This window comes from Phycodurus eques, chromosome 2 (assembly GCF_024500275.1).
Source record: "Phycodurus eques isolate BA_2022a chromosome 2, UOR_Pequ_1.1, whole genome shotgun sequence".
Taxonomy (NCBI): domain Eukaryota; kingdom Metazoa; phylum Chordata; class Actinopteri; order Syngnathiformes; family Syngnathidae; genus Phycodurus; species Phycodurus eques.
This window is the reverse complement of record NC_084526.1, coordinates 38,141,327-38,163,642: the sequence shown is the minus strand read 5'-3', so window position 1 is coordinate 38,163,642 and position 22,316 is coordinate 38,141,327. Positions and strand designations below refer to the sequence as shown.

Below are 22,316 nucleotides of genomic sequence, written 5' to 3'. Positions count from 1 at the left end.
CAACAGATCAGATGTTACACCAAGATTCAGCATTTTGTGTGTACCACTTTCCTCGCAATTCTGGCAACACTCCAGACTTCCATCCATCCATTTTCTGAGCCGCTTCTCCTCACTAGGGTCGCGGGCGTGCTGGAGCCTATCCCAGCTGTCATCGGGCAGGAGGCGGGGTACACGCTGAACTGGTTGCCAGCCAATCGCAGGGCACATACAAACAAATAACCATTCACACTCACAGTCACAGTCACACCTACGGGCATTTTAGAGTCTCCAATTAATGCATGCTTTTGGGATGTGGGAGTGCCCGGAGAAAACCCACGCAGGCACGGGGAGAAAATGCAAACTCCACACAGGCGGGGCCGGGGATTGAACCCGGGTCCTCAGAACTGTGAGGCTGATGCTCTAACCAGTCGCCCACCGTGCCGCCCATTCCAGACTTAAAAAACTTAAAAAAGATAGAGCCTATCCCCCCTGTTGAATAATCCAGCATCAACCAGCATGGATTTTTTGGTGGTGTAAAATGGTTTGTGCTGGTCAGATGCTGGTGTTACTGCTGGACCAGCATGGCAATGCTGGTCAAGGTAGTGGACCGGCATAGGACTTTAGTAGACCAGCATGGGATGCTCGTGGACCAGCATGGAATGTTGGTGGACCAGTATCTAAATCAGTGATTCCCAACCAGGATGGCGTGAGCGCTTTTCTACGGAGCCCCCCTGGTGCCAAGGTATGAGAAAAATAAAATTCATTGATAATCTGTTCCCTCAGTTTAGTAATCCGTTCCCTCAATTTGGTAATCTGTACCCTCAGTTTAGTAAACTAACTGTACCCTCAGTTTAGTAAACTGTACCCTCAGTTTAGTAAACTGTACCCTCAATTTAGTAATCCGTTCCCTCAGTTTAGTAAACTGTACCCACAGTTTAGTAATCTGTACCCTCCGTACTTTTCAGGTGTGCCGTGGGAAATTATAAAATGTTACTTGTTTGCTCCAAAAACTACTTATTTACAAGAAATAATGTATCTTTGTTCATCTATTTATGCCACTGAGGCAAAGTGACAGACAGAACAAATAAATGCTCTTCTATTGGATGGCAGGAAGTACATTGTACATACAGTAATTAATGTATCCACTTTTTGTGACATTTTTGTTTTTTGTGTGCCGTGAGATTTTTCAATTGTAAAATATGTGGCTTGTCCCCATAAAGGTTGGAATTCACTGCTCTAAATGATGCATTTTGACCATTCCACACTCCAGTCTGGTAAGTAGCGGTAATGTGCCTAACCCTAGTTTGCCAACCGCCAATCAAATTATTTGCATGTTCTTCCCGTACCTGCTTGGGTTTTGTCTGGGCATTCTAGTTTCCTCCCACATCCCAAAAACATGCATTAATTGGAGACTCTAAATTGCCAGTAGGTGTGAATGTGAGTGCGAATGGTTGTTTGTTTGTATGTGCCCTGCGATTGGCTGGCAGCCAGTTCAGGGTGTACCCCGACTCCGAGAGGCGGGGTACACCCTGAACTGGTCGCCACCCAATTGCAGGGCACATATACAACCCCAATTCCAATTCCAAATCAAAGTGAAGGCACCATTAATGCTGAAAGATACACAGGTTTTGGAGAAACATATGCTGCCATCCAAGCAACGTCTTTTTCATGGACGCCCCTGCTTATTTCAGCAAGACAATGCCAAACCACATTCTGCACGTGTTACAACAGTGTGCCTTCGTAGTAAAAGAGTGCGGGTACTAGATTGGCTTGCCTGCAGTCCAGACCTGTCTCCCATTGAAAATGTGTGGCGCATTATGAAGCGTAAAATACGACAACGGAGACCCAGGACTGTTGAACAGCTTAAGCTGTACATCAAGCAAGAATGGGAAAGAATTCCACCTACAAGGCTTCAACAATTAGTGTCCTCAGTTCCCAAACGTTTATTGAATGTTGTTAAAAGAAAAGGTGATGTAACACAGTGGTAAACATGACCCTGTCTGAGATTTTTTGGAACGTCTTGCAGCCATAAAATTCTAAGTTAAGGATTATTTGCTAAAACCAATAAAGTTTATCAGTTTGAACATTAAATATCTTGTCTTTGTGGTGTATTCAATTAAATATAGGTCGAACATGATTTGCAAATCATTGTATTCTGTTTTTATTTATGTCTAACACAACGTCCCAACTTCATTGGAATTGGGTTGTACAAACAAACAACCATTCACACTCACATTCACACCTATGGGCAATTTAGAGTCTTCAGTTAACCTATCATGTATGTTTTTGGGAGGTGGGAGGAAACCGGCGTACCCGTAGAAAACCCACACAGGCATAGGCAGAACATGCAAACTCCACACAGGCAGAACTGTGAGGCAGATGTGCTAACCGGTCGGCTACCGTGCCGCCATTAGAAAAACTAATTAAAAAAAAAAAAAACCTGGCCAAAATTAAACAGACCTAAGGTTCAAGTGTTGAGTTAGGACAGTTTATTTTTTTTTATTTTAATTTTTTTTTTAGAACAGTATTACCTTTTAATGGTTTCTGTTGGCAGTTGAAAAGTTGGATAACGTGAAGGTTGAAGTGCTTCGGTTGTATGAAAACTCATTTTTGCACAATTTGCACAAAACCATGTTTAACAAAGCTTTCATTGGGTGTTTTATTTTTTATTTTTTATTTTTTTAAATGAAATTTGCCTCATATTATTCCTAGCAACGCTGGTTCATCCAATTCTTGCATTTTTGTAGCCGAGCTCTGACGTGTGTCAGTGTACTGGGAAATTGCACACTGACAAATGTTCCACGTTGTTTGGAATACAAAATGCAATTTTTTAAAAATTAATCACGATCAATGGGTTGAAGTCCCACCCTTAGTTATTTCTCTTTATCGGTGTTTAGAGGTTTTACGCAGGAATTTCAAACATTTAGGTTGAATCGTTAGCTTGATGCAAGTTGATCAACACCATTTTGTCCAATTCACCAACAATGCTTGCGCATTTCAGCTTGTGATGTTGTGCAGGGGGCTATCAGGAACTAGTACCTCGAGACGTGTCATATTTTGGCACAGATAGCCCCCTTTTCATTCAGCACAATTAACTGCGCAAGCATGAATTTGGATTGGCAGTCCAATATCTATGAGTTGAAGTTAATTGACTGTCTTCTTCCAGTTTTATGAATAGTTCCATGTTTCTCTTGGATTCTGTTGTCAGGAGTACAAATACGTCTCAGAAGATTTGGTCAAGAATCAGCACCCATAATTAGGATTCACTATTTGTCAAAGAGTTGGCAGGAGCTACAGTATTTGGGATAACCTAACAGGAGTCTGACATGGAAGGTGTTTCCCACCACGAACACCTTCAGCTTCAGATGGCCTCTGACTCCATATAAACCGCAGTCACTTAAAGGTATGTGGATCCTTTACACCTGCTGACTACTGTATTATTTCAGCCTTTTGCAGTCCAAAATAGTTATCCATTGGTAAATGCTTTAAATACTCATACTCATACTGTAGTTGTAAGGAGACAGTTCCCCTCACACACATAGTAATGTCAGTCTTAACACCCTTATACATTTATAATAAAATTTTGTAACGGTGTCATTACAACTGTCACCATCTAGGGCTGAGTGTTGCGGACAAGGATGGACTAAATCAGATTGTGAGTTTGAATGAAATTAGCAACGTGACAACATTTCCCAAAAATGTCTGTCAAGATGCCACTTCAACCTGAGTACTATGTACAAAATATTTTTGAAAATCTGAGCCAGAGAGAATAACGTGTAAATATATACATGTTATTTTAAATTTCTTATTAACCTTTTCAAACTAACTCGCATGTCGGTCTACTGTCCTCTCATGACTTTATGTGGAGTCTGTTAAGATTATGGAGACACCGTCTGACCCACGGCCCGTGTGTGTGCTTGTTTTTATGTGCTTGACTGATTCAACATTAGCCGTTAGCTTGAAGAAACGGCTTCTAGTGAAAGCTATCCCCGTGAGGATGTCAGAACGAGCAGTTAAAATCACTCATGAGTATATTCACTGCGTAAACGAATCACTTATCTTAGTAGTTCACAGTGAACTTCTGCATGAGTCACTCATGACAGAACAGTTCACTGCATTCGTACTAGTACGTCGCTCCTTTGTGGATGGATCGCAAACGAAGAAGTTTAACAAACAAATCACTCATGACTAACGGTACATTCAGTTCACTTCAGTACATCTAATTCAGTAGTACATTCAATTCAGGAATAGATTCAGTTCATCCCTCCGCAACCTGCGCGGTGCTGCCTTATGCTGGCTGCTCATTGGTCATTCACCGAAGTGAGTGACAATGCTGGCAAATCGCAAATCACACGGCAGGGCGTTTAGTGAAGTCCTGCGCCCGCCTACACGCTGGCTGCTCATTGGTCATTCAAGAATCACAAGTGATGGACAGAACACAGAACACTTTATGGCTGCAACACGTTCCAAAGCAGCTGGGACAGCTGGCAAAAAAGACTGAGAAAGACTGAGAAAGGTGAGGAATGCTCATCAAACACCTGTTTGTTTTGAACAGGTGGGTGCCATGATTGGGTATAAAAGGAGCTTCCCTGAATTGCTCAGTCATTCACAAGCAAAGATGGGGTGAGGTTCAGCTCTTTCTGAACAAGTGCGTGAGAAAACAGTCCGGCGCTACATCCGTAAGTGCAACTTGTAACTCTACTATGCAAAGCAAGAGCCATTTACCAACAACACCCAGAAACGCTGCCGGCTTCTCTCATCTAAGATGGACTGATGAAAAGTGGAAAAGTGTTCTGTGGTCCGAGTCCACATTTCAAATTGTTTTGGGAAATTGTGGATGTCGTGTCCTCCGGGCCAAAGAGGAAAAGAACCATCCGGAATGTTATGGACGCAAAGTTCAAAACCCATCATCTGTGCTGGTATGGGGCTGTGTTAGTGCCAATGGCATGGGTAACTTACACATATGTGAAGGCACCATTAATCCTGAAAGGTACATACAGGTTTTGGAGAAACATATGCTGCCATCCAAGCAACGTCTTTTTCATATTGCTTATTTCAGCAAGATAATGCCAAACCACATTCTGCACGTGTTACAACAGCGTAGCTTCGTAGTAGAAGAGTGCGGGTACTAGATTGGCCTGCCTGCAGTCCAGACCTCTCTCCCATTGAAAATGTGTGGCGCATTATGAAGCGTAAAATACGACAACGGAGAATGGGAAGCAAGAATGGGAAATAATTCCACCTACAAAGCTTCAACACTTGCCTTTGTAGTGTATTCAATTAAATAGAAGTTGAACATGACTTGCAAATCATTGTATTCTGTTTTTATTCGTGTTTAACACAACGTCCCAACTTTATTAGAATTGGGGTTGTAAGGGCAGAGACCAGACCAGAGAAGCTTGGACCTTCAGGTGTCACCTTGCCTCTTGTTCTAGCACCCGCATGCCTCCACTTGCACTTAATCCTGAAATTGTTTCAAGAAAAAAGAGAGGGTGTATAAATTGAGATAAGCCAAAGTTTATCCAAAAATGCAGAACCACAATAAACAAATTCTCTGCAATTGGGTGGCGACCAGTTCAGGTTGTATTCCACGTCTCGGCCGAAGATTGCTGGGACAGGCTCCAGCACGCCAGCGACCCTAGTGAGGATAAGCGGAATGGAAGATGAATGGATGGATGGATGAGTGTAGAGCTGAAGGAGTGTGCAAAGAATCAACCAGATTAAAAACATACAAATGAGCATTACAAAATATGAAAATTTCAAGATACTGCTGTTAGTGTGATAATCATTTGTATTATTGTATTAACATATATAGGATTAAATATGTGTATATAATATTTCTTATTATATTACTATAGTGCTGTATTGTTGTATTGTATTGTATTGTATTGTTCTATAAAGTCTTAGTTATATAGGATCATAAGGGAGTAGAGCCAGAGATATCACAGAAGCAATTATTTATGTTATATCCAGATTACTAGGGATCCGCTATGGTCGTTGATAAACACTAATTTATCAGTTAAAACAATCTTCAGAATGTGCATCCCTAGTCCAGAGGTATACGTAGTACATTACTTTTAAACATTCTCCACATAAACGGTTCACGAAATCTTAAATGAAAACGTGTCTATCACAAAGCCCCTGGGCTAATCTTAGCAGTTGTTAGCATAATGAATTTGAATGAATTTTGAATTAATTTTGCACTCCAGCAATAATACCATATACATTTGGTAAAGATGTCAAACAATACTATGTATATGACCGATTTAGTGTGACAAAAAATATTAAGAAACTGATTATTAATACTCACTGTTTACACCCGGGGCAGCCATCTTTGAAAGCCAACCCGGGGCTAGTGAGAAAGCTATGACTTTCTGAATGGAACGCACCCCTGATGTGACGTTTTTGGAAAAAATGCACTGAATTTTGAATTTGAAACTGAATGTTGAATTGGGCAATGTAAGTTAAACCAGACAATGTATGTCAAATATTAAAATACACACTGAATGTTGAATTTGCAACTGAATACATTAAATATTTGACAGTGAATGTTGAATTTTCAGCTGAATATGTTGATTTTTTGAAGCTGAATTTTAAGGTAGAAATATTCAGTGTGGCAGCACAGTAACCGATTGGTTAGCACATCTGCCTCATAGTTCTGAGTACCCGGGTTCAAATCCGGCCTCGCCTGTGTGGAGTTTTCATGTTCTCCTTAAAAAAAAACTTAAGTTGAGAATGTGTGCAAAGGTACAAATGCAGCAAGAATCTGTATTGACACATTGATGGAGGTGTCTTTGCCCAATGTGTTACAGCAAGTTCTGAGCTCTCCAGGATCTCGCCCACTGGTGTCATCCTCCAATCCATTAGGATCTGATTTCTGCTATAGAAACCTCAAACTGAGCCCACTCTGTGTTCATATTTGTAATGTACTATCACTGCCATCAGTCAACCTTCATCCGTTCGTCACTTTGTCCCTTCATCTCGCCATGCATCTGGGCAGAGCAAGAGAGAAACTAAGACCTCATCCCAGTAAAGTAAGGGAGCTCATTGGGCTTGGCATACAATAGGTGGCAAATCTGTCTGTATAAAACAAATATATGTTATAATTCAGTATTGCATAACTGGCAATTTACCATATACAGATAGCCTTGTTGGAAGGGGGTAAAAGGAGTTGTTTTGTTTGCATGACTGTGTAATGTATAGAAATTGCAGCCAAAAAGGGAACTGATGTCAGAGAAAAATATCCCCTAAAGGGATAGAATTAAAACTTACCTAAAATAATGAATGATCTGTAAAATGCATAGTGATGAATGCACAAACCAATTTATATTTAGAGTGTGGGCTTTTCAACCATATTCTGTTCAGTTATTGAGAGAATAAGAGGAAGAGGAGGACGATAATGTGGTGTGCTCTTGATGGAAGACGCTGAGGAGGAGGAGGAAGATGAAGGGGGAGGGATGGCAAATTGTGGTGCATTCTGTGTCAGCTCAGCCAGCGTCTGGCAGGCAGCCAATTACAGCGTAGGAAAGCAGTGCCACTTCAGTTCAGTGTGTCACTGAGGGGAAGGGGTGGGTGGAATACAGAGTTGTGTGGAATATGGGAGGAGAACATAAGGAGGCATGGAAACAAATGGAATAAATAGGGATGAGAGAGAAAAAAATGGGACGGGGCACAGGGAGAAAAGGAAAGATAGGCAGACAAAAGGAAAGATAGGCAGACAATACTGCATCGATAAATGCTGATCCCAGCACCAAGAACCTGAACCTGAACCTGAACCATTACAACTTTACCACTATAACATAAGAGAGCAAACCTCCCAAATTACATTTATTTGAAGTGAAAAAGCAAATTGTTTTGTACTAATAACATCACTGGCAGGTACACTTCAAGTGTTTATTTTGGTGGCCTTCGGAATAGATGGGGCGATTAATAAATGCAGTATTATGCACCAACTGATTATCCATCCTTCCATTTTCTGTACCGCTTTATCCTCACAAGGGTTGCGGGCGTGCTGGAGCCTATCCCAGCTAACTTCGGGCGAGAGGCGGGGTACACCACGAACTGGTCGCCAGCCAATCACAGGGCAACCAAATGATTGTCAGATTTTCTATTAGAAGGAATCACTTCTCGACTAGCCAGCCATTTTAAAACCTGTAAGACACTGTTGGACCAAGTGCAGTGCTACAAAATTGTGTTCCGTTGTCTGACCTTGAGACAGGGCCAGGTTACAATCTGCAGCACACACCTTTGGTATGGACTGCTGTTTGTACAGCTGCTCACGCCAAAAATAATAGCAACAGTTAGTCACATTTATCATAAAAAAAAAAGGTTTTGAAAAAACTGGCGTGAATTTTTCGAGAGTCAATTTTCTGCACATTTAGAACAATATTTGTCAACTTAACAGTTAAATCCAAATATTAAATGTTACACATAAACCTCAAATCTAAATGTTGAATATATATTTCATTGTTAAATTCTACCTAAATATAAATCTTAAATCAAAATGTTTTATATATACATACATTGAGGGTTTCGTGTCACTTTTCTGAAGAAGTGTCGCGTGGAAGTTGCGAGGCGGGTTGTGTCTTTGGGGTGTACAAGTTGTTGTCTGGGTTTTTGGTATGGTTTTCACCACTGTATTTATGTGATATTTTCTCATAATGCGTTGTATGGGTTCTGTTTTTCCTCTAACGTATGGGAGTTTTACTACATCCTTGTTTTTGGTGTCTGTTTCCTGTTTGTGTTTCACTTTCCTTTTTCTTCTGTTCATGTTGTCTGGCTTCTTGCTTTCCTTTGTTTATGGACGATTTTGGATACCTTTTGGTTTTGTAAATGGTTTTCCTCCTCCTGTTTGTCCTTGTTGTCTGTTATGAGGCTGGTGCGGTTGAATGGAGAGTTTGTGTGCTGTAGGATGAAAAATAATCTTTAAAAAAAATAAAATAAATAAGAAGACAAGATGAAGGTTGTTGGCGGCAGGCATGCTTCAACAAAATGCATTCAGCTTCATTGTCATTTTTCCCCCACATTTTTTTAAATTGCCAATATGCATATGCACAGAGTAACAATATGCATGCATATTGTTACTCTGAGTTATTTGAGACAACAGAACATAACCTTACTGAACAATTAACTCATTCACTGCCAGCCTTCCCAGTTAATATGGATATTTGACTTCTAAAGCCGTCAATGGCTATTAATCAATGGATAAATTCATAACAAGGGGATAATTACTTTTTCACACAGGGCCAGGTAACTTTAAATAGTTTTTTTTCCCCCTTAATCGATGAAATCACCATTCAAAAACAGCATTTTAAGTTCACTTGGGTTGTATTTGTCTGATATTTACATTTGTTTGATGAGCTTAAACATTAAAGTGGGGAAACTATGCAAAAGTATAAGAATTTGAGACTGGGGTCAATAAATTTTCACGGCACTGTATATATATTTTTTAAACACATACTTTCTGTAACAGACTCTATCCATGATGATACTTTGAACTTAGAGAGGAATTCCATAAAGTTACTGAATCGATTTTAAGCAACCGCTTTGGATCGTATCGTTCTGAATCAAACAATATCATCCTTGAATCCAATCGACAACCACAAATTGTGATACGAATTGAATCGTTGCGAAAGCGAAATGTGACACCCCTAACCTGATCTTCTGCCCACCTAGTCACAATATAGTCAATGTAGTAATATTATGCAACTTGTGAGTAAAGTGTTGACAAGAAACCCCCAAATCATTTTAGTCCTGTCTCATTTTTGGAGACTGCGATAAAATGAAAAAGTGCACATTATACTAACATTTCAAGTTTTTTCTCTCTCTTTCTTCTTGTACTGCTACTTAAGAATATGCTTGAATACAGTCAAATGCAGCACGCATTTTCAGGAAGTTCAATAAAAATACACCTACCGAAAAGCATATTTTGGACTTAATGGACATCTGTGAAGCTTTGTGAAATTTGTTGGAATTGTGATGGATGGATGGATGGATGGATGTCTGCCAGTCTGTCTGTCTGTCTGTCTGTCTATCTATCTATCTATTTAGCTATCTATCTATCTATCTATCTAGCTATCTATCACCAATATTTTACATTCGGTAGTAAAGTTTAAAAAATACCAAACCTTTGCTCCAACTACATGACTTGGGCATTTCCTGACATTGTCCAGATCATATTTTACTGGATATAGGTCTAATTTTACAGGTATGTGCCCAAGTATCTGAGTCTACAAAACAAAGGGACAACTTTACTGATATGAATAGGTTCATGCTTGCTTGGAATAGGGAGGTGTTGCAGGGTTAGCTGAGGTGTCAAATATTAACAAGAGGGTCCCATCAGATCACCTCCTCCAGCTCCTCAATGATTCCTCATTACCATTGGTATTGTGCTCCAGGAGGGAGGTGACAAAACAAAGTGCTTCTGGCTTCAGCGGTTTTAAATCGGCTCGAAATCCCCTTTGTGCTGGCCCAATGCCCTCTGACACCCCCTCAACCTCCACTATCCTAATGGAATGATGGCATCCAACGGTCGAACTGAAAAACACTCCAACATTGCTGCATGTGTTTAAAATGTTCTTAATAGTTTTGTTGAAGAATACATTTCATATGAAATACAAGCATGGGGTTTCGTTTCCTTGAATGTGTGAGGAGTAAACCTGCTCCATATGGAAAGTGGCTTGAAATAAGTTTTGTTTTAATTGGCGCCACATAAATAAAATTGACTTGACTTCACTAATGGCCAAACAGCAAAATAGATCATTTTAATACAATGTGAGTGGTTGAAGAGATTTGGACTGTTATAAAATTTGATGGATTACTTTTGAAGTGTCACAAATTACTGTTGATAAAACAAGTGTCTGCATCATGAAATGTACTCTTATTCTCTTTCTCATTCTGTGGTATGTGATACTGAAACATGTATGTGCTCCAAACCCCTCTATAATGAAGTAATTTATTAAATGTAAAAGGTTCAGGTCTCTCACTGAAAAATAAGTCCTCTCCATAAATGTGAGGTTTTTTTTTGTGGTTCTGTAATTTAAATAATTTATGGCGGATCTAGTGAAAGTGTTTCAAACTAAAAGACGCAATCAATATGAAAGAGGAGAGACAGACGAAAGAATGGGCGTCAAATTAGAAACAAGCCCGCCCTCTCCCAGCCTATAATCAGCCAATGGAGCTTGCAGACAGACACACACGCACACACACACACACACACACACACGCACACAAAAAAAGAAAAACAAGCAACGCGCCACATCGTTCCTGGCCAGCCGGTGACGTCGTCTACACGACTGTCTGGCTGCAAAACGGATTTAGACAAAAGCAACAGAAAACCGAAGGACGAGGAGCCTTGCCACAAAGGATTAATACATTTACCATCCTGGAGTACACATATGCCTTTTATCTGATGATTTTTGCGCAACTGCTGGGATTGGATCGGGCCTTTATTATTTTAAAAACCATTTTTTTTTTTACTATTTGGAAGGACAAAGTGGGCGGATGTTTTTGTAGCTCTTCCTCCGTACTCTGTTTGTCACCTCTTCGCCGCATTGATTTATTTGCACTGACCAGTTGTCTGCTGAAAACCTGGTCCGGTGCCTTCCCCCACCTCCTTCCTTCTCCTCTCTCCCCGATCACTCCTTTTGTGCCCTCCTTCTTTCTTTGGCTCCGAAGATGCCCAGCTCACTTTTCGCCGACCGCGGCGTGCAGGGAGATGCGCTAGACGACCAGAGAGCCCTGCAGATCGCCCTGGACCAGCTCTCTCTGCTCGGGTTGGCCAACGACGACGACGACGACGACGACACCCAGGAGCCCCGGAAAAAGAGTGTCAACATGACTGAGTGCGTTCCGGTGCCCAGCTCCGAGCATGTGGCCGAGATTGTAGGCAGACAAGGTTAGTGTCCGCGTGAGCCGGTCCGGCCCTACCCAATGTGGCGCCCGAGGCCACATTTTACAAGACAGGAAAGCTTACAAAAGAAAGCAAATCTCACCCAGCACACTACAAGAGTAGATACCTTGTCTCCTATGTACTGTATAATCTACTATTTTCCTGATATGCATATTATATTACACACGACGTTATTGTCTTGATTATAGTTGACACAAAGAAGCTGCAAACTGCTGTTTAATACAGCATGTGGGAATACTCAGTTATGGAGTATTAACCAAATTACAGCTACTACTACTACTACTAATAAGTAAATATAGTGTGGACTTAATTCGTCCCATGACCCCGTTTGTAACCCGAAACGTTCTTAAACTGAAGTAATGTTTCCCATTGAAATGAATGGAAACGCAATTCATCCGCTCAAGCCCCCAAATTAAGTTGTACTTACCTTTTTTATTTCTTAATTTTTTTTTTGTCAGTGTGTGGTTAAAAATAAATATATTGCAATACAGAAATGAGTGAAAAAACACTATTATAAAAAACAAAACACTAAATCAGGAGGGAAAGGGGAGGAGGACTGCAGATTATCCATTGAAGAAGAGTCCATCCATCCATCCATCCATCTTCTGTACCACTTTATCCTCACAAGAGTCGCGGCCGTGCTGGAGCCTATCCCAGCTAACTTCAGGCGAGAGGCGGGGTACACCCTGAACTGGTCGCCAGGCAATTGCAGGGCACATATACAACCCCAATTCCAGTGAAGTTGGGACGTTGTGTTAAGCATAAATAAAAACAGAATACAATGATTTGCAAATCATGTTCGACCTATATTTAATTGAATACACTAGAAAGATAAGATACGTAGTGTTCAAACTGATAAACTTTATGGTTTTTAGAAAATAATCATTAACTTAGAATTTTATGGCTGCAACATGTTCCCAAAAAGCTGGGACAGGGTCATGTTTACCACTGTGTTACATCACCTTTTCTTTTAACAACATTCAATAAACATATGGGAACTGAGGACACTAATTGTTGAAGCTTTGTAGTTGGAGTTATCTCCCATTGTTGCTTGATGTACAGTTTCAGCTTTTCAACAGTGCGGGGTCTCCATTGTCGTATTTTTGGCTTCATAATGCGCCACACATTTTCAATGGGAGACAGATCTGGACTGCAGGCAGGCCAATCTAGTACCCGCACTCTTTTACTACGAAGCCACGCTGTTGTAACGTGCAGAATGTCATTTGGCATTGTCTTGCTGAAATAAGCAGGGGCGTCCATGAAAAAGACGTTGCTTGGATGGCAGCATATGTTTCTCCAAAACCTGTATGTACCTTTCAGCATTAATGGTGCCTTCACAGATGTGTAAGTTACCCATGCCATTGGCACGAACACAGCCCCATACCATCACAGATCCTGGCTTTTGAACTTTACGTCCATAACAGTCCGGATGGTTCTTTTCCTCTTTGGCCCGGAGGACACAATGTCCACAATTTCCAAAAACAATTTGAGTCCATCTTAGATAAGCTCGGGCCCAGAGAAGCCGGCTGCGTTTCTGGGTGTTGTTGATAAATGGCTTTTGCTTTCCATAGTAGAGTTTCAAGTTGCACTAGCGCCAAACTGTATTTACTGACATTGGTTTTCTGAAGTATTCCTGAGCCCATGTGGTGATAATCCTTTACGCACTGATGTCGGTTTTTGATGCAGTACCGCCTGAGGGATCCAAGGTCACGGGCATTCAATATTGCTTTTCGGCCTTGCCGCTTACATGCAGTGATTTCTCCAGATTCTCTGAATCTTTTGATGATATTATGGACCATAGATGATGAGAGCCCGAAATTCCTTGCAATTGTATGTTGAGGAACATTGTCCTTAAACTGTTCGACTATTTTCTCACACACTTGTTCGCAAAGAGGTGAACCTCGGCCCATCTTTGCTTGTGAATGACTGAACAATTCAGGGAAGCTCCTTTTATACCCAATCATGGCACCCACCTGTTCCCAATTAGCCTGTTCACCTGTGGGATGTTCCAAACAGGTGTTTGATGAGCATTCCTCAACTTTCTCAGTCTTTTTTGCCACCTGTACCAGCTTTTGTGGAACGTGTTGCAGCCATAAAATTCAAAGTTAATCATTATATGCTAAAAACAATCAAATTGATCAGTTTGAACATTAAATATCTTGTCTTTGTAGTGTCCATCCATCCATCCATCCATCCATTTTCTACCGCTCATCTGAGGTCGGGTCGCGGGGGCAGTAGCTTTAGCAGGGACGCCCAGACTTCCCTCTCCCCAGCCACATCATCTAGCTCTTCCGGGGGGATCCCGAGGCGTTCCCAGACCAGCCGAAGGATGTAGTCTCTCCAGCGTGTCCTGGGTCGTCCCAGTGGTCTCCTCCCGGTGGGACTTGCCCGGAACACCTCACCTGGGAGGCGTCCGGGAGGCATCCAAATCAGATGCCCCAGCCACCTCATCTGGCTCCTCTCGATGTGAAGGAACAGCGTCTCTACTCTGAGATCCTCCCGGATGACCGAGCTTCTCACCCTATCTCTAAGGGAGAGCCCGGACACCCTGCGGAGGAAACTCATTTCGGCCGCTTATATCCTGGATCTTGTTCTTTCGGTCACGACCCACAGTTCGTGACCATAGGTGAGGGTAGGAACGTAGATCGACTGGTAAATCGAGAGCTTCGCCTTCCGGCTTAGCTCCTTCTTCACCACAACGGATCGATACAAAGTCCGCATCACTGCAGACGCTGCACCGATCCGCCTGTCGCGGAGCAGACCCCTATCTTCAGTTTACAGTAATGATTTATGCATTGCGTCAATGATTGTCACGCAGCGTGAGTACAAGCACATCATAAATCCTTATGTTCGTCCATACCAAGACCGTTCCCAAATTGAAAATTGTACATAAATAGAGGGAATTTTCATTTTATATGTAAAACGGTCGTTCCTAACCCGAGGTTACACAGAACTTTTATCACTGAAGTAAAGGGAGGCCTTATTTGGTATTATCATTTATAGTAATATTATTTGGGAATTCCTTTACATTTGAATCTGTCATAGCTTTTTCATTTTGTGTCAATTTATTGTAAACACGTAGCTTCCCCATTTGAAAGAGATTGATTCATCCACCGAAGATTTAATCTGCATTTTACTCAATTACAGTACCAGGCAACATTACCTTTTTTTTCTCCTTTTATTTTGGCATTAACAGTAATTTAGTTTGGCAGTTCATCTAGTTACTCCCCATAAGGTGCAAAAAGCGCAATCGGTGCACCAACATTAGCAACTGAATGAGATTTAGTTTTACATTTATTTTTGGGATTTTGGTGAAAAACCTAAGGGGGAAAAAAAAATGCTTTGGTAGATAACTAAGTAATATCTGAAATGTAATGCACTCTTTTGTAAATACTATAATGTAGCACCAGCCTTACATTTATTTATACATTTGTTTCACATTTCTCCACAATAAATATAAATAAAGCTGTCAATGCTGTTTAAATTGAACATTAAATGATTAATGTATTTACATTAGGCTTTACACGATTAGGGTTTTTGGGGCCAATCAGCGAGTTTAAAAAAAACGATAACTGAGCACCGATCTGATCACAAGATGGAGCAATGTGTCTATTTAAATGACTTATTCATTTACTGTATATACTTGTGTACTGTATACTGAGTATCTTCAAAAGTATTCTCTAGCATTTTAGACCAAAGGTAAAACATTAATGACCTCTCGGGCATTCAAGGATTGGCCACTGACATAAATTTAAGTTTTCAGTTAGGTCAAACCAACATTACAACATGACAGAAATAATGGGTGCTAACTTCGTGAAATTAAATTACTTTACTGTAGTTAAATTACTTCGCACAGACCGAAACTTTAGAGCATAATTCGACAGAATGCTTTACAACCATTAGTGCTAGCACTAGCTTTCTAGGCCACATAATGTTTTGTTGACTGCTTGCGAGCCGTATCGTTTTTAAAGTACATGAACATACCTCAAGTAATCGGTGAATAAACATCCTCTCCCGAGCATCGGTGATGACCAGCACACGTTTTTCCTTATTTTGTTTTATTTTTTTCCCCCCACCACATGATACATTTGCGATCTATTGTTGTTGTCATCGCCATGGTAATGCGTTTATCCGGTCACGTTTGAGTTGGCAAGATAAACCCAGTGTTCGTAAAAGACGGGATGCGGTGGTATCGGAATACAAAATTTTATTGCAGTCGTCTGACATAGTGCAATCGTGAAAGACCAAATTTGTCTTGTCGTCTGATCCAGGCATTGCGTGTTGTCTGTCTCAGACGTGTTGCCTGTCCCACAGTGCCGACATGTTTTTTAAAAATAACTTTATTGGCGGTCAGCTATTTACAGTACTATGGCAAAAGACGTGACAAAGCTAAAAATAAACTAGCTTTTGGATTAAAATAAACTGTACACAATGGCGAGGCGGAGTTAATATGAAATGATTTACTGAAAGTTAGACTTTTTCAAGTTGATTGTTCAACTGAAATAATTGTTTCCCTCATTTTATTTATTTTTTTTTTTTATTATCACAACACCACATAGAATTTAAAGTGCAACTAAGGGCAAGCAACCCAGACACTCAACTCAATTCACGCGAAGCACTGTGCATAACCCGTAGCGCCGCTGGCTCAATTCACCTAGCAATAGCAAACAATCTACCAGACTCAGTGTTGCCAACTTGACGACGAGCGACAAATATAGCGACTTTTTCAGACATTTCGTAGACATGGAGCACGTATCAGTGCGGTTAATGTCCTCCGGCATCGCTAAGCACTCACAGGCGGTCATGTTCACAGCAGCCTCGTGCAGCAGTCAATACACAGTGATTAAAAATAAATCAGTAAAAGAAAACTCCCATCTGAAAGTTGGTCCCAATCCCATTGTTCTTGTTAATAAGCCTGTCAATACATTTGGTTCATTTGTGAATGTCACAACCCAACAGTCTTTTGGTCAAATTTGGTACTCTAACATTTAACAATGTTGGAAAACAAACTAAGAATCAACAGAAGAAAGTTTATTTGCAGTCTTAATCATACTTAGTATTTATTTAGGATCACTTTTTATCGTTATTCCTATCTCATATAGCTTCCATTGCAATCAATTATGCAATTGAGGCTATGGCGTCATCTCGTGACTTCTAGTGATTTTTAGGACAGCCAATAGCTACTTTCCTTAGTGAGGAGTTGGCAATAGTGCCCAGTCTCCCACAGTTAACCAGCCTCTCGATCATAAAACATCATCTTACCGTCTGTATTTTATATTCGTGTGTATGATTCACTCGTTGTCCCACTCTGTACTTGCTAGGTGTGTTTGTTTACCTCCGGTTTGCTGTCATCTGAGGCGGGGCACGTCTCTTTTATGCTTCATGCAGAAACACTGATTTCAAACTTGCTCACCTTGCTCCTCTGGGATGATTTAATGAGTTCTTTATTCGTCCATTTTCGATATAATCCACTTCTCTCTCCTTTCATCATGGGGGAAACAGTTTGCCTTGACATTAAGGGCTCTATTTTCGTAGACCGCACATCTGCGGTGGGGCGAAAATACTGGCGGATTCAGATTTTCGTATAAGCGCAAGGCTTGATGCATGCGTTTGCCAATTTGGCAGACAGGTCTGCACCAAGCTGGGCGTTACAACACAGCCAATGTGTGTCCTTGGAGATGCGACCGGCGTTGTGAAAATTTCGTGGCAGAAAGTCGGTCTAAACTTGTGCCTGCTCACGTTTAAATACTGGCACAAGGTACTGGTAGATTGAGATTTTGGTGAATTTGATCGGGACACAGGCAGAAATATACTGAGGTGTGTGGACATATTTAAGCCAGCGGTTATCACTAGCTCATTGTGTATTTAATAAGGTTACTTGCTAACGCTGTCTTGACAACAGCTGTAAACACACCCACAGTGGCGCAGCGCACGCACTCTGGGATCTGCCAGTCTGTGCTGGTCTCCAAAATTACCAACACCAGTTCAACCTGCCCCTGGTGCACAGTTGCGTTCCCTGCCAAACCAGATTTATACCAAGATTGGGCCCTAAGAGTTAAGAGTATTAACTACTTAAAAATATAATGATATTAAAGTTGTTGTTTCCCCCCCCCCCCGATTTTGAGGCACCCCTGGGGGTCACGGCACTCTTAGCATTCGCCTATATTGCCTAATGAGCAAACTGGCTCTGTGCGTGTCAGGAAACTTTATTGTGTTGTGTAGCACCTCCCCAAGCTTTTGTCCTGTTTGGATAGCAACCTCAAATACTACATGTGCGTTGTGTTGTGTATAACCTCCTCAGGCTATTGTCATTTTTGGATCGGAAACTCAAATACTACAGGTGTGTTAGGACTAATTGTTGTCATCCTTCTGCCCCAAGAGACAATGGATTTCTGCACCGATCCATCTGGCTTGCAATGTATTTTGTGACTATACAAATACAAGACTAGAGGATTGTATTCAACCAGCATATTAACCTCTGAACACTGACACATTGTAAAAAAGGCTGATTAAAAGGCATTCTAAGTTGAAGTGCACTGATCAGAGACACAGCATGTTTTTCACAAGAAAGTGGATACCCGTAGGTCACCTATTGCAGCTGTCTCTTTATTTACTCACGATAGGTACTGTAGCTCCTTTGTTGCCCAAAGGCCCATCGATCGATCTCAGTCTTGCAATAATGACGTCGTAAAATTAAATTAGGACAACGGTCACGATCTTACCTCACCGCATGCAGTCGACGCCCACTGCTGAACACTTTTCCAGCTGCAGGGCGGTACAAGTGCTAGGTTACATATGCAGAGTCCACTCCCTGCAACATCCCTCTGCTGCTGCTGTTGTTGTTCCCAGAAAAACAAAATGACTGCAAGGGAACCACCTCCCTCCACTACAGTATCAATTGGAAGGCAGATTGCATACAGTATATTCCCCCATCAGCCAGATCCCTTTTGTAGGTCATATCAGAGATGAAATGGAAAAACACATGACATTTATTATGCACTGCATCCAAGAGATATGTTCTTAAGCGACTTTAAGCATTTCACATGTACTGTGTTAAATAATAGAAATGGCTACAATGCAACCTCCCTGTCCCACCCCATCCCTCAACCCTCTAGAAGTGGGTTGTCCTTCCTCTTCATCCAGGTTTACATCACCCTCATTTGATTATTTCAATCCTCCAAGACTGTATCCTCACCTGATCCCATTTAGTTAATAAATAAAACATTGACTGCATTACTAACAAATTGTGACATTATCATGAAGCTTTACTGTTTCATTTAAATGAGGATCCTAAAAAAACTCATTGACGGGTTCTCTCTACTTTTGCAGTGTTGCTTTTTCATAGGGTTCAGCATGTGGTTTAAATTTGCTCCTCTTAAAAAGCACTAATAAAACACATCCACCAACAATTTTTATGTTTAAAATATATAATATGTCATATCAATGTTTCAACCCAATATTGTTTTGGAACCTGCCTTCATTTTCTCCTTTTGCTCTCTTGCTCAGGTTGCAAGATTAAAGCACTGCGAGCAAAGACCAACACCTATATCAAGACTCCGGTCCGAGGTGAGGAGCCAGTTTTTGTAGTGACAGGCAGAAGGGAGGATGTGGCGATGGCCAGGAGAGAGATCATCTCAGCGGCAGAGCATTTCTCGCTGATTCGAGCTTCCAGAAACAAAAACACCAGCTTAAATGGGAGCGGTACTCCAGTCCCTGGCCCCCCTAACTTACCTGGACAAACCACCATCCAGGTGCGAGTACCCTACCGTGTAGTGGGTCTTGTTGTAGGCCCCAAGGGTGCTACAATTAAACGCATCCAGCAACAGACCCATACTTACATTGTGACTCCCAGTCGGGACAAGGAGCCTGTGTTTGAGGTTACAGGGATGCCAGAAAATGTGGACCGAGCCCGTGAGGAGATTGAAGCTCACATTGCCATGAGAACCGGGGGTCTTATCGAGGTCCAGGATGTAAACGACTTCCATGCGAATGGAACAGATGTGGGGTTTGATCTGAATGGGCACCCTACTCTGTGGTCGAAGCCCAGCGTTGGGATGACCCCCACCAATGTGCGCAAAACCTTCTCCAAGTACCGCAATGACTCGTCCTCGTCCCTAGGAAGCGCCTCCACAGACTCCTACTTTGGCACTAATTCCCACATGGCAGACTACAGCCCCCCCAGCCCTGCTCTGAGTTACACAACCAACAACATTAATTGCAACAACAACAACAACAACATCAGTGTCAACACAAATGGCAATGGGTTTGTTTATGGAAATGAGGCAATCTCTCCTGACTGCACTGATTTGACTTTTGATTCCCCGCCAGGGCTTGAATCTACGCCAGCCCAACCTGCGATTTTATGGTCCCAGTACGAAAATCAAATCAACCCTTCTTTGACCAGAGGCAGCTCTTCCATCTCCACGACAGCTATTTATCCTGCTAATTCCAATGGCATGATGATGAATCAGAGAAGAATGAACAGAGAGGCATCCCAATCCAGGATGTCACCGGCCCTCCACACTGGTCCCAACGAGCACCAGTTAGCTCCAAGGGTCTGCACTGACCTTAGTGAAGACTTGCTAAGTTTCTCTGGCTATGTCAACACCGTTTCCTCCCTGACAAACTCTCACCTTGCTTGTGTTCCATGTGACTCCTCTGCCTCTTCTTCCTCCTCTTCCTCATCCACCAGCCGTAAAGGCAGCCGCGACTGTTCAGTGTGCTTTGAAAGCGAGGTCATTGCAGCACTGGTCCCCTGTGGACACAACCTCTTCTGTATGGACTGTGCCAATCGTATCTGTGAGCGAAGCGAGCCCAAATGCCCTGTCTGCCACACCGGTGTTACTCAGGCTATACGTATATTTTCATAAGAATGTTACTCTTTAATGAGACCTGTTACAATAGGTACCGTTAGGCTCTTCATATTGCTTTAATAGAATCAATAATCTTCATCAGTTTAGACAGTGTACATAGAATTACATACAGGTAATGCTGTGGTATGAGAAGGAAAAGAAACGCGTTTGATTTTGTTGGATGAAGTTAAAGTGTACTGTAGCTGAAATAATTTCAGCATCTAGATGCATGTTTTAAATATCACAGAATCATTAGCTCTAGTCAATTGTCCCCAATACTTATGTGACTAGGGACATTGGAGTCCGGATGCAAGTATGTGGATCAGACGCAAGGGTTTTTGCAGGCTGAGCCATCCAGTTTGCCTAATGGACTGTAATAAAGACAGTTAACAGTAGCTGGGGAGCAAAACAGGACTATTGACATACAAAGGTACTTCAGCTCCTGTTTGCAGAAATATCCTGCAAATGTATGTATAGAATACATTTTCTTTACATTTTAAATGACAACAGATTTAAGTATTTTCTCCTTTTTTCACTTGAAAAAGTATATTTCCTATTGCAAAGATGTTTACAGATATTTTTAGTTCAGTGAAACTTTTGAAGCTGGGATAAAATCATATTTTTTAATATGGCCTAATGGCAAAGATCACTGTATTATTTTAATATCATATTCCTGTGTGCAGGAGAACCAAGTCCACAAAATATGTTTTGCATTGGACAGTATTCTGTTTAGATGAAGTTTTAATAGTTTCAGCACAATTTTAAATCTGCTTCACTTATCATATTTTTTATTCAGTAATATAAAGCGTATTTTATTCTATGTTTATGAAACATTGAAATGTGCAAAGATGAACACAAAGAAACATTTTATGCTTTCTAAAATTTGTATGTATTAGATTTTGGTGGGAATTACAGGATTCTGTTGCACCACTGTACTTTTAGTATTTCTATTTTGATACATTTCTTTACCACTTGCTTATGTATTTGTAGTTATTTTAGTGTAAATGTACTTAATTTTAAGAACAAATATATTTTATTTTATGAAAGAGGACCTGGAACCTCATGGTCAAACACTAACTTTATATTTCCTGAGACAAGATTTTAAAATGTATCAAGAGCTTTTATTTTTCTGAAATTTAAAGTAATACATGATAAGTAATGGTGCTACTTCATGTTTTTTTTTTTAAGTATTTCTATACAAGTTAAATAAAAACATTGTACACTTGAGGTGTGGCAGTTCTTCCAGAGTCCACAGTGTTTGTTGCTGTTCAGAGCAGGAATCGCCACATTGACCTGACTGAATCAGCATGTTGGCAAAGAATTGTCACAGTTGTCAATTTCTTAAATTGTCTCTGGCAGTCAGAGGGGAACATGGCATGCACTGTGAAGTAAATCAAAAGAACATTTTACAACGTGGATTATTTTAAATGTGGGGCGGCACGGTGGGCGATTGGTGAGCATGTCTGCCTAACAGTTCTGAGGACCGGGGTTCATATCCGGCCTCACCTGTGTGGAGTTTGCAGGTTCTCCCCGTGGCTGCATGGGTTTCCCCCGGATACTCCGGTTTCCCCCCA

General features: G+C 41.3%; 1 protein-coding gene across 1 annotated transcript; it reads left to right on the top strand.

The window, feature by feature from the left end:
• The first annotated feature begins 11,227 nt into the window (after positions 1-11,227).
• Positions 11,228-21,901, top strand: mex3b (mex-3 RNA binding family member B). The gene is made up of 2 exons (XM_061703242.1): positions 11,228-11,875; positions 19,397-21,901. The coding sequence occupies exons 1-2, from the start codon at positions 11,656-11,658 to the stop codon at positions 20,758-20,760; spliced, it is 1,584 nt and encodes a 527-aa protein (XP_061559226.1). The 5' UTR covers positions 11,228-11,655; the 3' UTR covers positions 20,761-21,901.
• The last annotated feature ends 415 nt before the right edge of the window (positions 21,902-22,316 follow it).

Coding starts and splice junctions, on each gene's coding strand:
- mex3b (XM_061703242.1), top strand. CDS start 11,656: ATGCCCAGCTCACTTTTCGCCGACCGCGGCGTGCAGGGAGATGCGCTA. Junction 11,876..19,396: donor CGAGATTGTAGGCAGACAAG/GTTAGTGTCCGC, acceptor TCTCTTGCTCAG/GTTGCAAGATTAAAGCACTG.